This window comes from Tursiops truncatus, chromosome 10, assembly GCF_011762595.2.
Source record: "Tursiops truncatus isolate mTurTru1 chromosome 10, mTurTru1.mat.Y, whole genome shotgun sequence".
NCBI lineage: Eukaryota > Metazoa > Chordata > Mammalia > Artiodactyla > Delphinidae > Tursiops > Tursiops truncatus.
The window spans coordinates 13,214,056-13,228,047 of record NC_047043.1 but is presented as its reverse complement, the minus strand read 5'-3'; the positions used below and the strand labels follow the sequence as shown (position 1 = coordinate 13,228,047).

The 13,992-nt window shown below is 38.9% G+C and overlaps 1 protein-coding gene across 1 annotated transcript in view; it reads right to left on the bottom strand.

Moving 5' to 3' along the window:
* Positions 1 to 13,992, bottom strand: part of STMND1 (stathmin domain containing 1) — a 70,909-nt gene that overhangs the window by 2,297 nt on the left and 54,620 nt on the right. The window contains 3 exon segments of the mRNA XM_073810210.1: positions 3,277 to 3,281; positions 12,544 to 12,602; positions 12,605 to 12,694. Coding sequence (XP_073666311.1) covers positions 3,277 to 3,281; positions 12,544 to 12,602; positions 12,605 to 12,694 — 154 coding nt within the window.

The following is a 13,992-nucleotide window of genomic DNA, read 5'->3' as shown; positions in this document are numbered from 1 at the left end:
TCCCCTAATTCTCTGTTTAACCAGCTGGCCCCCAATCCCACTCATCAGCACGAACCATTTTAAAGAGTTTGGTGTGTGTCCTTCCAGACATTCTCTGTGCACATATATCTATATACACATATATTAACAGTGCACCTGTCATGTTCAACCAATCAATGGGATTATACCATATACACTGTTCTGCAATTTACTTTCTTCATTTAATTTAATATGGACATCTTTCCAGGTCAGTATATAAAGTATATATAAAGAGTTATTAAACTGTCTTAATGAACACCAAGCCTTCATTATAAAATGAACCAAAACAGGTAGACCTCATTTTATTGTGCTTCACAGATATTTTGGTTTTCTTTGTTTTACAAATTAAAGATCTGTGGCAACCCTGCCTCGACCAAGTCGCAGGTAGGCGCCATTTTTCCAACAGTGTTTGCTCACTTTATGTCTCTGTGTCACATTTTGGTAATTCTTGCAGTATTTCAAATTTTTTCATTATTATTGTATTTGTTATGGTGACCAGTGATCTTTGAGGCTACTATTGCAAACCGATAATGACTCGATGAAGGCTCAGATGATGGTTAGCATTTTTTAGCAATCTAAGTATGTTTAAATTAAGATCTGAACGTTGTTTTATTAGACATAATACTATTGGACACTTAACAGGCTACACTATAGTGTAAACATAACTTCTATATGCGCTGGGAAACCAAAAAATTCGTGTGACTCGATTTATCGTGATATTTGCTTTATTGCAGTGGACTGGAACCGAACCCACAGTATCTCCAACTAGGTACTCCTGTATTATTCTAGATAATTTCTCTAAAGACTTTTAAAGACAAAGGAGCTATTGATATCCATTGTCATATCGAAAAGACGGTCTCTTCAGATTGCAGTACTGTAGTTACTGAGAAAGTAAATCACACAAAGACAGACAGGTCAGCATAGCAGGAAAGGGTACCAGATCCAGACACATACAGCCCTGGGTTTGAATCCTGGCTTGGTCATGGTGTGGCTTTGCCTGAATTCTTAAACTCCGTAAGCCTTCCCTTCCTCATTTATAAAATAGGTTTTATTTCACAGGATTTTTTTTAGAAAAAAAAGAGGAAAATCTTTGCCAACTTGGTCTAGCAGGCAGATCACTTCTCCGGTTGAGGCACTGACTGGTGCATCTCTCCTGCCACGTCTGGCACAGAGAAGCGAGGCCCAGCCACCAGTGGTCAGAACAGAGCAGGTAGTGGGATGGGCCACGACCCTGGATCAGTCAGGGGAGGAGCGGTGCCTGCCGAATGGCGTACCAGGGTCGGCCGAGACGCAGCCCCTAGAGATTTCCAGGTGGTAGTGCGAACTCTTCGGGCAAAGGAGGGTGGGCAGGAGGGCGCCCAGCCCATAGTCAAGGAGTACTGGGATGTACAGCCAGTAGGAGAGGGGGAAGAGGCAGAAGAAGAGGAGGAGAGAGTTGGACAAGGAGAAGGAGAGATGAGGGAGAGGATGAGAATTATGTGGACCAAGAGGAAGAGGGGGACGATCCTCCTGAGGGCAGGGTACTAGATTCTGCTGCTGATTTTAAATTGGGATACTTTTTCCGCCAACTTATGATCGCAAAGTCTGTATTGTTCTAAAGAAGAGAGTGAATATCAATATGAAAACGCTGATGACGAGGATGGGAATGAAAAACCAGAAGAAGGACTTAAAATGGATACGGTCTCAGCAGAGGGCAGCTCTGGAGAACACAGCTGGAAGGCATAAAAGAAATGGATGGCAAAAGAAAGACGCATTTGCTCCTCATGGATATTCTAGTCTTCGTTAGCCCAAAATACCAATTTTGTTTCAAAGTTCAACACCCCAAAATGATATTAACTGACATCTGACTTTACTCTTAACTTTTAGAGATAACAGTATTGTTCACATTGAAAATAAAAGCTTGTTTGAAATGAAAATAATAAAGAGGAAAGTATACAGTAGCCACTCAATAAATGGTAATTACTTATTCAGTGAAAGCAGTGACCTTTTTCAATGACAGCACACAGAATCACAACCAAATACAGTTTTTGTAACGAAGGGGAGAAGTGAGACTCAGAATCCCAGGGGCCAGCAGGCAGGAGGTCTGGGCTCTGTTTAACCCTGGGTCTACTGCTAATACCCACTGTGTGACCTGACACAAAGCACTTCTCTTTGGACTCACTTTTCTCAAAAGTATACCATATAACGCTCCTCTGCAACTTGCTGAGGATGGCTAGGGTTCCTTCCAGCTTTAAAACCTATGATCCTTGGAAAGAATCCTTCTAAAGGATAAACATTTATTAAAGTTCTGGTTCAGTTGTAGCCTTCAGACACTTTTATGTGATGAGAAATTTTTCACTCCAGGAAAACTGGGAGATGTTTGTCAAAGCAAGTTCCCCCTCCCCCATCCTTGTGTCATCTTTTGTGACAATTGGCTTTTAGGCTCCCTGCTGACAAAAGCCATCTGCTAAAAAGACGGGACATGCTTGCTGTGGAGGCTCAACTAGAGATACTGTGAAATTAGGATGAAACAGGTTTGGGGGGAAGTTCACTCATAGACGGCTAACAGAGAATGGAATAGTCATCTAAGATCCAATAAAGCAAGTCTCCCTCAGGCTTACACAGGAGTCTGAGCCTTGATTTAAATCATGAGATCAACAGTTTCAAGAGAGCTTGGGCTTTCTGGTTTGGCTGACCTCTTCCTGTGGCTTTATCCCAAAATGATGCATAAGAAATCATGTACTTCCTTTCCCTTGTGGAAGTTAATCCTACCTGTGCAGCCCTTGTCCTTTCTTGAGTTTGACACTTTAAAGAAAAGCACTGAAAGACCTGAGGAAAGCTATCTGTATTCTTTACCACTGGATTCTATAAAGTCAGGAGTTACCAATTGTTGGCACTTAAAAAATGATAGCATTATATGATCACATTATACGTAGAGAGGTACTACCCATAGAAACTCTAAAAAAAAAATTAACTTTAAAACCTATAGAAGTTACTAGTTCAATTATTCTCTTTAAGAACACCAGCAGGGGATGGAACCAAAGATGCTGTGATAAGAAGGGGATCTCGTTTCTAGCCAACCTGCTTGTATACATTACTTCTTGCATCTGCTGTGTCTTCCTCAGAGCTTTCCTAGTTAATTATTGACCGACAGATAAACCTACCCTGGCTATGTTCTCTTAATAGGAGTCTTGTGCATAGAATAAGCCGAAGTTTCTCAACAGATCGGTCACTCCTGCTCTGCCACTGTCAAGACCTCCTAAGATGGTCGCTCTGAGCGTTAACTGCCATTCTTTTGTCTTTACCCTGGTCAACTTCCTCCTCCTTAAAAGACTCCCCATGAGGTTCAGCAAATAATGTTACTGACTCTGATCCATTGTCAACAAACTCCCAAACTGCACTGAAGGCTATCAAGGACAGAGGTTGCCTGGAAAAGGGAATCAACTTAGACTAGAGACAGAAGGGATCAATAGAGGATTGAGAGTCTTGTGTAGGGAAACCCAGAACGGGAGGAATGAGTTTGGATGAAAAACACCTAAAGTGGTTAATACCTATGTGGATAAATGAGAGCCACTCCCATCTCTTTTAAGAGATCTGTACCAATCCATACATGTATTTACATGTGGATATAAAACTAATATACATTTATAATACAGCCACTGGAGTCTCAGTAGAATGTTTTAAAATATACTGGAAGATTCACTTAGTCTGATAATTTAGCTTCTTAACATCGTCTTACTTACATATCATTATAATTCTTTCTGAGTGAGCGTAACATCTATTAGCGCGAATGTGCTTGCAGGCAGGTTACCCAGAGGGGCTATGGAATGGCTGTAGTACTGGCTAAAAAGCAGATGATGAAAAAAATTAAGAAAAAAGATGATAGGGGGCCCTGTGGATACAGATACTGCTGTAGACTTCTAAGAAGAGACTAGCTCATAGGGGAGTCCCCTTTTCAGCATCCTTTATTATATTTCACTCTAAATGATAATTGAATTAAAGATAACAACCTGGCTAAGACAGGGACAGATGTATGTCTAAAATTCCCTTGTATTTATATATAATATTGGTCTACACAAGGAGCCTTGTTTTTAAGTATTCTCACTTTTATTGTTCTGTTTTTCCTCATAATATTTCACTTAAAGTTTTTTTTAAATGAATGAAGAAATGGTGTTCACATGTCTGATTGGATTCATCGTATTGTAGTATCTGCTGACATTAACATCCTTTTTTTTGACTATCCCCTTTTTGTTTCCTTTGGCTCTTTGTTTCTTAGTTAAAAGTATTAACTGTCTCATAATATTTTCATTTTCAGTCCTTCAATATTCATTCTCATCTTTTTGTATTGGCCTCAGAACTTTCCCCCGAATATCTAAGACATCTGGTGTCTGACACACATGTTCTCAGCTACACCTGGACTGAAAGAGACTTTACCTGTGACACTGAGCAATTATATCTCTTCATTTCCATACGCTTCCTGGGTATCATCTTAGTCCTATAGTGAACACATGTTCTATTTTCAGGAATATTTTAGGACTCTCTTTCACAGTGAATGGGGATTTCAGTTTCAAAAGCTTTAACCCTTCCCAGCTTGATAATGGATTTGAGGGCTTGGTGTATATTTTTATTGAAACTTCATGGCAACGGTTCTCAGCCTGGGCTGCCCACTGAATCACCTGGGAGCTTTCAAAAGCACCACATTCTGGGCCCACCCCAAGCCATTGGTCCCAGGAGTTTTGAAAGTTTCCTGGGTGATGCAAATGTACAGATTAAGGACTGCACTAGGCAATAAGATGCACAGCTGTGCGTTACAGCTCCTGCCTGTTGCAAGTCTGGCTTTTGTTGGCCATCTTGGCCCAATTCCAAAGCAAAAAAAAAATAATAATAACTGTGTTATTCTTTTTTTTTTTTTTTTTTTTTTTGCCGTACGCGGGCCTCTCACTGCTGTGGCCTCTCCCAGTGCGGAGCACAGGCTCCGGACGCGCAGGCTCAGCGGCCATGGCTCACGGGCCCAGCCGCTCCGCAGCATGTGGGATCTTCCCGGACTGGGGCACGAACCCACGTCCCCTGCATCGGCAGGCGGACTCTCAACCACAGCGCCACCAGGGAAGCCCAACTGTGTTATTCTTGCCTACCTTTGCAGTCCTGTCACATTTAAATCCTTCTGAGAACACTCCACCAACGCCCCTGACAACCATTCTATTTCTACGTAATACGAATAGGATCACAGTCTTCATCTTTGGCTCTCTTAATGATGTTACTGAAAGTCAAGCCTGTAGTTTTCATTTCTTAATAGATACGTTTCCTTCACAAGGTAGCTTATATTAATTAACCTTGCTGGTGCCCTTGCAAGGTCCGAGTCTGAAGTCATTCATCTCTGGTACTGGAATCATTGAAAAATGTTTTAATGTTACTCCCACTGATGTGAGCATCAAGAGTCCATAGCATCTCTCTTCAGAAGGCTTGCTTAGCTACTGTATGTTCCCACAATCTATCCTCCTCCAGATGGCTCTCCTGTCTTTTTTTTTTTTGAATTTTTGAATTTTATTTTATTATTTTATACAGCAGATTCTTATTAGTCATCCATTTTATACACATCAGTGTATACATGTCAATCCCAATCTCCCAATTCATCACACACCCCCACCTCCCGCCGCTTTCCCCCGTTGGTGTCGATACATTTGTTCTCTACATCCATGTCTCAATTTCTGCTCTGCAAACCAGTTCATCTGTACCATTTTTCTAGGTTCCACATATATGCGTTAATATATGATATTTGTTTTTCTCTTTCTGACTTACTTCACTCTGTATGACAGTCTCTAGATTCATCCAAGTCTCTACAAATAACTCAACTTCATTCCTTTTTATGGCTGAGTAATATTCCATTGTATATATGTATCACATCTTCTTTATCCATTCGTCTGTTGATGGGCATTTAGGTTGCTTCCATGACCTGGCTATTCTAAATAGTGCTGCAATGAATATTGGGGCACATGTGTCTTTTTTTTTTTCTTTGCGGTATGCAGGCCTCTCACTGTTGTGGCCTCTCCCATTGTGGAGCACAGGCTCTGGATGCACAGGCTCAGTGGCCATGGCTCAGGGGTCCAGCCACTCCGCGACATGTGGGATCTTCCTGGACCAGGCCACGAACCCGTGTCCCCTGCATCGGCGGGCGGACTCTCAATCACTGCGCCACCAGGGAAGCCCCACGTGTCTTTTTGAATTATGGTTTTCTCTGGGTATATTCCCAGCAGTGGGGTTCCTGGGTCATATGGTAATTCTATTTTTAGTTTTTTAAGGAACCTCCATACTGTTCTCCACAGTGGCTGTATCAATTTACATTCCCACCAACAGTGCAAGAGGGTTCCCTTTTCTCCACATCCTCTCCAGCATTTGTTGTTCGTAGATTTTCTGATGGTGCCCATTCTAACCGGTGTGAGGTGATACCTCATTGTGGTTTTGATTTGCATTTCTCTAATAATTAGTGATGTTGAGCAGCTTTTCATGTGCTTCTTGGCCATATATATGTCTTCTTTGGAGAAATGTCTATTTAGGTCTTCTGCCCATTTTTGCATTGGGTAGTTTTTTTAATATTGAGCTGCATGAGCTGTTTATATATTTTGGAGATTAATCCTTTGTCCATTGATTTGTTTGCAAATATATTCTCCCATTCTGAGGGTTGTCTTTTTGTCTTGTTTGTAGTTTCCTTTGCTTTGCAAAAGCTTTTAAGTATCATTAGGTCCCATTTGTTTATTTTTGTTTTTATTTCCATTACTCTAGGAGGTGGATCAAAAAAGATCTTGCTGTGATTTATGTCAAAGAGTGTTCTTCCTATGTTTTCCTCTAAGAGGTTTATAGAGTCCAGTCTTACATTTAGGTCTCTAATCTATTTTGAGTTTATTTTTGTGTATGGTGTTAGGGAGTCTTCTAATTTCATTCTTTTACATGTAGCTGTCCAGTTTTCCCAGCACCACTTATTGAAGAGACTGTCTTTTCTCCATTGTATATCCTTGCCTCCTTTGTCATAGATTAGTTGACCATAGGTGCGTGGGTTTATCTCTAGGCTTTCTATCCTGTTCCATTGATCTATATTTCTGTTTTTGTGCCAGTACCATATTGTCTTGATTACTGTAGCTTTGTAGTATAGTCTGAAGTCAGGGAGTCTGATTGCTCCAGTTCCTTTTTCCGTCAAGGCTGCTTTGGCTATTTGGGGTCTTTTGTGTCTCCATAAAAATTTTAAGATTTTTTGTTCTGGTTCTGTAAAAAATGCCATTGGTAATTTGATAGGGATTGCATTGAATCTGTAGATTGCTTTGGGTAGTATAGTCACTTTCACAATATTGATTCTTCTAATCCAAGAACATGGTATATCTCTCCGTCCATTTGTATCATCTTTAATTAGTTTCATCAGTGTCTTACAGTTTTATGACTACAGGTCTTTTACCTCCCTAGGTAGGTTTATTGCTAGGTACTTTATTCTTCCTGTTGCAATCGTAAATGGGAGTGTTTCCTTAATTTCTCTTTCAGGTTTTTCATCGTTAGTGTACAGGAATGCAAGAGATTTCTGTGCATTAATTTTGTATCCTGCTACTTTATCAAATTCATTGATTAGCTCTAGTAGTTTTCTGGTGGCAGCTTTAGGATTCTCTATATATACTATCTTGTCATCTGCAAACAGTAACAGTTTTACTCCTTCTGTTCCAATTTGTATTCTTTTTATTTCTTTTTCTTCTCTGATTGCTGTGGCTAGGTCTTCCAAAACTATGTTGAATAATAATGGTGAGAGCAGACATCCTTGTCTTGTTCCTGATCTTAGAGGAAATGCTTTCAGTTTTTCACCATTGAGAATGATGTTTGCTGTGGGTTTGTCGTATATGGCCTTTATTATGTTGCGGTAGGTTCCCTCCATTCCCACTTTCCGGAGAGTTTTTATCATAAACAGGTGTTGAATTTTGTCAAAAGCTTTTTCTGTATCTATTGAGATGATCATATGGTTTTTATTCTTCAATTTGTTAATATGGTGTATCACATTGATTGATATGCATGTACTGAAGAATCCTTGCATTCCTGGGATAAATCCAACTTGATCATGGTGTATAATCCTTTTAATGTGTTGTTGGATTCTGTTTGCTAGTATTTTGTTGAGGATTTTTGCATCTATATTCATCGGTGATATTGGTCTGTAATTTTCTTTTTTTGTAGTATCTTTGTCTAGTTTTGGTGTCATGGTGATGGCGGCCTCATAGAATGAGTTTGGGAGAGTTCCTGCCTCTGTAATTTTTTGGAAGAGTTTCAGAAGGATGGGTGTTAGCTCTTCTATAAATGTTTGGTGGAATTCACCTGTGAAGCCATCTGGTCCTGGACTTCTGTTTGTTGGAAGATTTTTAATCACAGTTTCAATTTCATTACTTGTGATTGGTCTGTTCATATTTTCTATTTCTTCTTGGTTCAGTCTTGGAAGGTTATATCTTTCTAAGAATTTGTCCATTTCTTCCAGGTTGTCCATTTTATTGGCAGAGAGTTGCTTGTAGTAGTCTCTTAGGATGCTTTGTATTTCTGTGGTGTCTGTTGTAACTTCTCCTTTTTCATTTCTAATTTTATTGATTTGAGTCCTCTCCCTCTTTTTCTTGATGAGTCTGGCTAATGGTTTATCAATTTTTTTTATCTTCTCGAAGAACCAGCTTTTTTATTGATCTTTGCTATTGTTTTCTTTGTTTCTATTTCATTTATTTCTGCTCTGATCTTTATGATTTCTTTCCTTCTGCTAACTTTGGGTTTTGTTTGTTGTTCTTTCTCTAGTTCCTTTAGGTGTAAGGTTAGATTGGTTATTTGAGATTTTTCTTGTTTCTTGAGGTAGGCTTTTATAGCTATAAACTTCCCTCTTAGAACTGCTTTTGCTGCATCCCATAGGTTTTGGATTGTCATGTTTTCATGGTCATTTGTCTCTAGGTATTTTTTGATTTCCTCTTTGATTTCTTCAGTGATCTCTTGGTTATTTAGTAACGTATTGTTTAGCCTCCATGTGTTTGTGTTTTTTACGTTTATTTCCCTGTAATTGATTTCTAATCTCATAGCATTGTGGTCAGAAAAGATGCTTGATATGATTTCAATTTTCTTAAATTTACTGAGGCTTGATTTGTGACCCAAGATGTGATCTATCCTGGAGAATGTTCTGTGCGCACTTGAGAAGAAAGTGTAATCTGCTGTTTTTGGATGGAATGTCCTATAAATATCTATTAAGTCTATCTGCTCTATTGTGTCATTTAAAGCTTGTGCTTCCTTATTAATTTTCTGTTTGGGTGATCTGTCCATTGGTGTACGTGAGATGTTAAAGTCCCCCACTATTACTGTGTTACTGTCGATTTCCTCTTTAAAAGCTGTTAGCAGTTGCCTTATGTATTGAGGTGCTCCTACATTGGGTGCATATATATTTATAATTGTCACATCTTCTTCTTGGCTTGATCCCTTGATCATTATGTAGTGTCCTTCCTTGTCTCTTGTAACATTCTTTATTTTAAAGTCTACTTTATCTGATATAAGTATTGCTACTCCAGCTTTCTTTTGATTTCCATTTGCATGGAATATCTTTTTCCAACCCCTCACTTTCAGTCTGTATGTGTCCTAGGTCTGAAGTGGGTCTCTTGTAGACAGCATACAGATGGGTCTTGTTTTTGTATCCACTCAGCAAGCCTGTGTGTTTTGGTTGCAGCATTTAATCCATTCATGTTTAAGGTAATTATCAATATGTATGTTCCTATGGCCATTTTCTTAATTGTTTTGGGTTTGTTTTTGTAGGTCCTTTTCTTCTCTTGTGTTTCCCACTTCGAGAAGTTCCTTTAGCATTTGTTGTAGGGCTGGTTTGTTGGTGCTGAATTCTCTTAACTTTTGCTTGTCTGTAAAGCTTTTGATTTCTCCACAAATGTGAATGAGATCCTTGCCGGGTAGAGTGATCTTGGTTGTAGGTTCTTCCCTTTCATCGCCTTAAATATGTCATGCCACTCCCTTCTGGCTTGCAGAGTTTGTGCTGAGAAATCAACTGTTAACCTTATGGGAGTTCCCTTGTATGTTATTTGTCATTTTTTCCTTGCAGCTTTCAATAATTTTTCTTTGTCTTTAATTTTTGCTAAGTTGATTATTATGTGTCTCGGCGTGTTTCTCCTTGGGTTTATCCTGTATGGGACTCTCTGCGCTTCCTGGACTTGGGTGGCTATTTCCTTTCCCATGTAAGGGAAGTTTTTTACTATAATCTCTTCAAATATTTTCTCGGTCCTTTCTCTCTCTCTTCTCCTTCTGGGACCCCTATAATGTGAATGTTGTTGTGTTTAATGTTGTCCCAGAGGTCTCTTAGGCTGTCTTCATTTCTTTTCATTCTTTTTTTCTTTATTCTGTTCTGCAGCAGTGAATTCCACCATTCTGTCTTCCAGGTCACTTATCTGTTCTTCTGCCTCAGTTATTCTGCTATTGATTCCTTCTAGTGTAGTTTTCATTTCAGTTATCGTATTATTCATCTCTGTTTGTTTGTTCTTTAATTCTTCCAGGTCTTTGTTAAACATTTCTTGCATCTTCTTGATCTTTGCCTGCATTCTTTTTCCGAGGTCTTGGATCATCTTCACTATCATTATTCTGAATTCTTTTTCTGGAAGGCTGCCTATCTCGACTTCATTTAGTTGTTTTTCTGGGGTTGTATCTTGTTCCTTCATCTGGTACATACCCCTCTGCCTTTTCATCTTGTCTATCTTTCTGTGGATGTGGTTTTTATTCCACAGGCTGTAGGATTGTAGTTCTTTTTGCTTCTGCTCTCTACTCTCTGGTGGATGAGGCTATCTAAGAGGCTTGAGACTCCTGTCTTTTCTTTTTTTTTTTTTTTTAATAAATTTATTTATTTAATTTATTTGGTTGCATAGGGTCTTCATTGCTGCATGTGGGCTTTCTCTTGTTGCGGCGAGTGGGGGCTACTCTTTGTTGCGGTGCGCAGGCTTCTTATTGCAGTGGCTTCTCGTTGTGGAGCACGGGCTCTAGATGTGCAGGCTCAGCAGTTGTGGCTCACGGGCTCTAAAGTGCAGGCTCACCAGTTGTGGTGCACGGGCTTAGTTGCTCCAAGGCATGTGGGATCTTCCCAGAACAGGGATTGAACCCGTGTCCCCTGCATTGGCAGGCGGATTCTTAACCACTGCGCCACCAGGGAAGTTCCTGTCGTTTCTTTTTGACCCACCTTTTATTTTCTGACCCCCAGCGATTCACCTACAGCAAGAAAAAAAACTCTCCTTGTCCTTTCCATATTAAAGATGCATCATTTTTTAGTACTTTGAAGTAAGATAAGGTACTCGAAAATGCCTTGCATCCTGATAGCTAGCCTTGTGCAAATGTAAATTGTCATTATGTTGGCATCAGTTTTTCCATTATGTGGTCCATTTTTACCTTCCCCCCAGTCCCTCTTATTATTGGCAGCCTGATAATATCATTCATAAGGCTTAACAAACTTCTTTCCTTGCCAAGTACTTTCTGCAGTACTTATTTTTCCTTCTTCAAAAGAAAATGCCACTTTGGCTTTTATTTATGAGTTCTCAGCAGGTCCCACACACAGAGAAGGAAATTACCTTTATTGAAACACTAATTGACTTGGTCTAGGTGCAAACTTGATTTCACTAATGAATCTTTTTATTCCCTATTGACTGTTTTCCCTACAACACAGGGGACTGGCCACCACTAAGGTGCCTTTGATATAATTTCTGGTCTCAATTTCCATCACTTCTGTTTCTTTCTTTTCTTTCCTATTCATTTTCCCTTATGCCTCTTTTCTGTGTTATTTCTTCTTTTTATCTTCCATCCTCTGTCTGTGCTTTAGGATTACTGGTGCTGCTGGCAGTGGCTTAAAAAGAAACCCAAACCAATGAGAACTAAACAGAACAACAGCAAATCTGCCATCTTCTTCATAGGTTTACAAAGAAGTTATTAAAAAGTCAAGAACTCAAGACTTTGGCCACGACAAGTTAACATCAGGCTACAAATAATGCTCACACTACAGAAAAACAATGATAGATCAGTCAAGATGAATCAACAAAGAAAATTAAGGGTATAACAATTTTTATCATTGTATTTATTACCTCATGGTTGACCTCAGGGTGTATATATAAATGTATACGTGTATCTATTTTAGCTTTAACATTTAGGCCTATTTTCTTATTGGATAAGTCAAGGTTCAGTTTTATATGCACATGCCTAGTACACAGGCAATGTTTAATAAAAACTGCTGAAAGAATGAAGGCATTTTATTCAATGGGGCTTATCATGTCTCAAATTTGGTAAAACCCAAGATATGTTTCATTGGATTCATTAATCATTAACAATCAGGCAATTCCTGAATCCGTAGAGAAGGATGGTGTGCAGAGGGGTGAGGGAGTTTATGGGAGAAAAAACTGGCTTAGATAAATGCCGTAATCTGTACTGTGACACTAAGATGCATATTGGTGGAAAAAATAACTCGTGATCAGTCATATTCTGTTGCTATTTTAACTATAAGCTACTGTTAATTACAAAATTACTTGCCGTGACATCATATGATTCTCCATTTCTAAATATTTTGCTGTGGCTTTGTATTATTCCTTAACAATTAACTCCTCTAGGATGTCTGATGACTTCTGTTGCTCTCGATTCTCTAAGGGTTGGGGTTTATGGATTAATCCACTGATCACTAGGTCTTCCAAAGGAAAAGAAAAAGAAGAAAAGAAATTTAAACACGAAGATTTTATCAATCAAATGCTAAATACATGCCTTATAAATCATGCTAATTAACTCTTAGTCTCAACACTTGTACCTAAATAGCTGTTTCTACTACAAATCTTTATAATCCTTTGAACTTCAAATCCTTAATGTTCTTACAGAGGATACACATCAACATAATATACTGTATACTTAGCAGGTCGAATATTAACATAACAAAAAGTCTTTGTGCTGCTATGTACTACTTTTTTGTTGTAACAACACTTACACACTTGGGTACGATTATACAGGTTCTGTGCAATAATTATGAAGCTAAACCATAGCCACGAATGAGATAGTCTTTCAGTGACTCTGAGTTGCAGTTTGGTTTCTATGCTTTGTATACAAAGGATAAACAGCGTGATGTTGCCAAGAGACTTCTAGTTCTGCAACCCTGAGTTTACAATTACGCCATCTGCTAAATCTACATAAGTAAAAGCATGCCTTTTTGAAAAGCGTCTTTGAACCAAATCAGAATTGGAGTCGACTGGTAGCTAAATTTTTATTCTAAAAATGGCGCTGAAATAGTTTATAGGGGAGCACTAATGAGAGAGACCGCTCCCATTACACATCACCCAATTATATAAATAAGCAAGCAAGCATCTGTTTTTACAACCTCATAAAATAAAGGTGCAATGAGGGGTCCTCAGAAATGAGCTCTCTTCTATTTTAAGAAGTCCATTTCATCCAGTGGATGGAATCTTTTTATGAAAATTTCTAAACCCACTGGTTAACAAAGACAGTTTTCATGAATTTGTAATGGGAAGACAGGAAAAACACACACATGCGCACACACACACACAAACCAGATGTCTCTCACTTCAGAATATTAACCTTCCTAGTATCAGACACTTCTCTAATTGCCTGCTGCAGTTAACCCCAACGAATTTCCTATAGTCTTATCACCTTTCCAGTGCTATGTCTTCTACTCATACACGTGTTTGAAATAGAGTCAGTTCTCATTTTAAAGTGCTCTGTACAGATTTTGGTACAGAGTAGTAAATAAAGCATGGGTTTCAAGGAGGTAAACTAGAAACTAAAAGAACAGAAAAAAATCAATAAAGAAGAGGTGAATCCTCTTCAAGGAATCAGAATGAATTATTTGTTAGAAGCTGGGCTTATCTGCAAGGGTCAAAATAATAATAATAATGAGCATTTATTGAGCACTCATGTGCCTGGCACTATATTAAGTACTTTATGTTCTTTGTAAGATCTAATTCAAACATAAATTCTGTG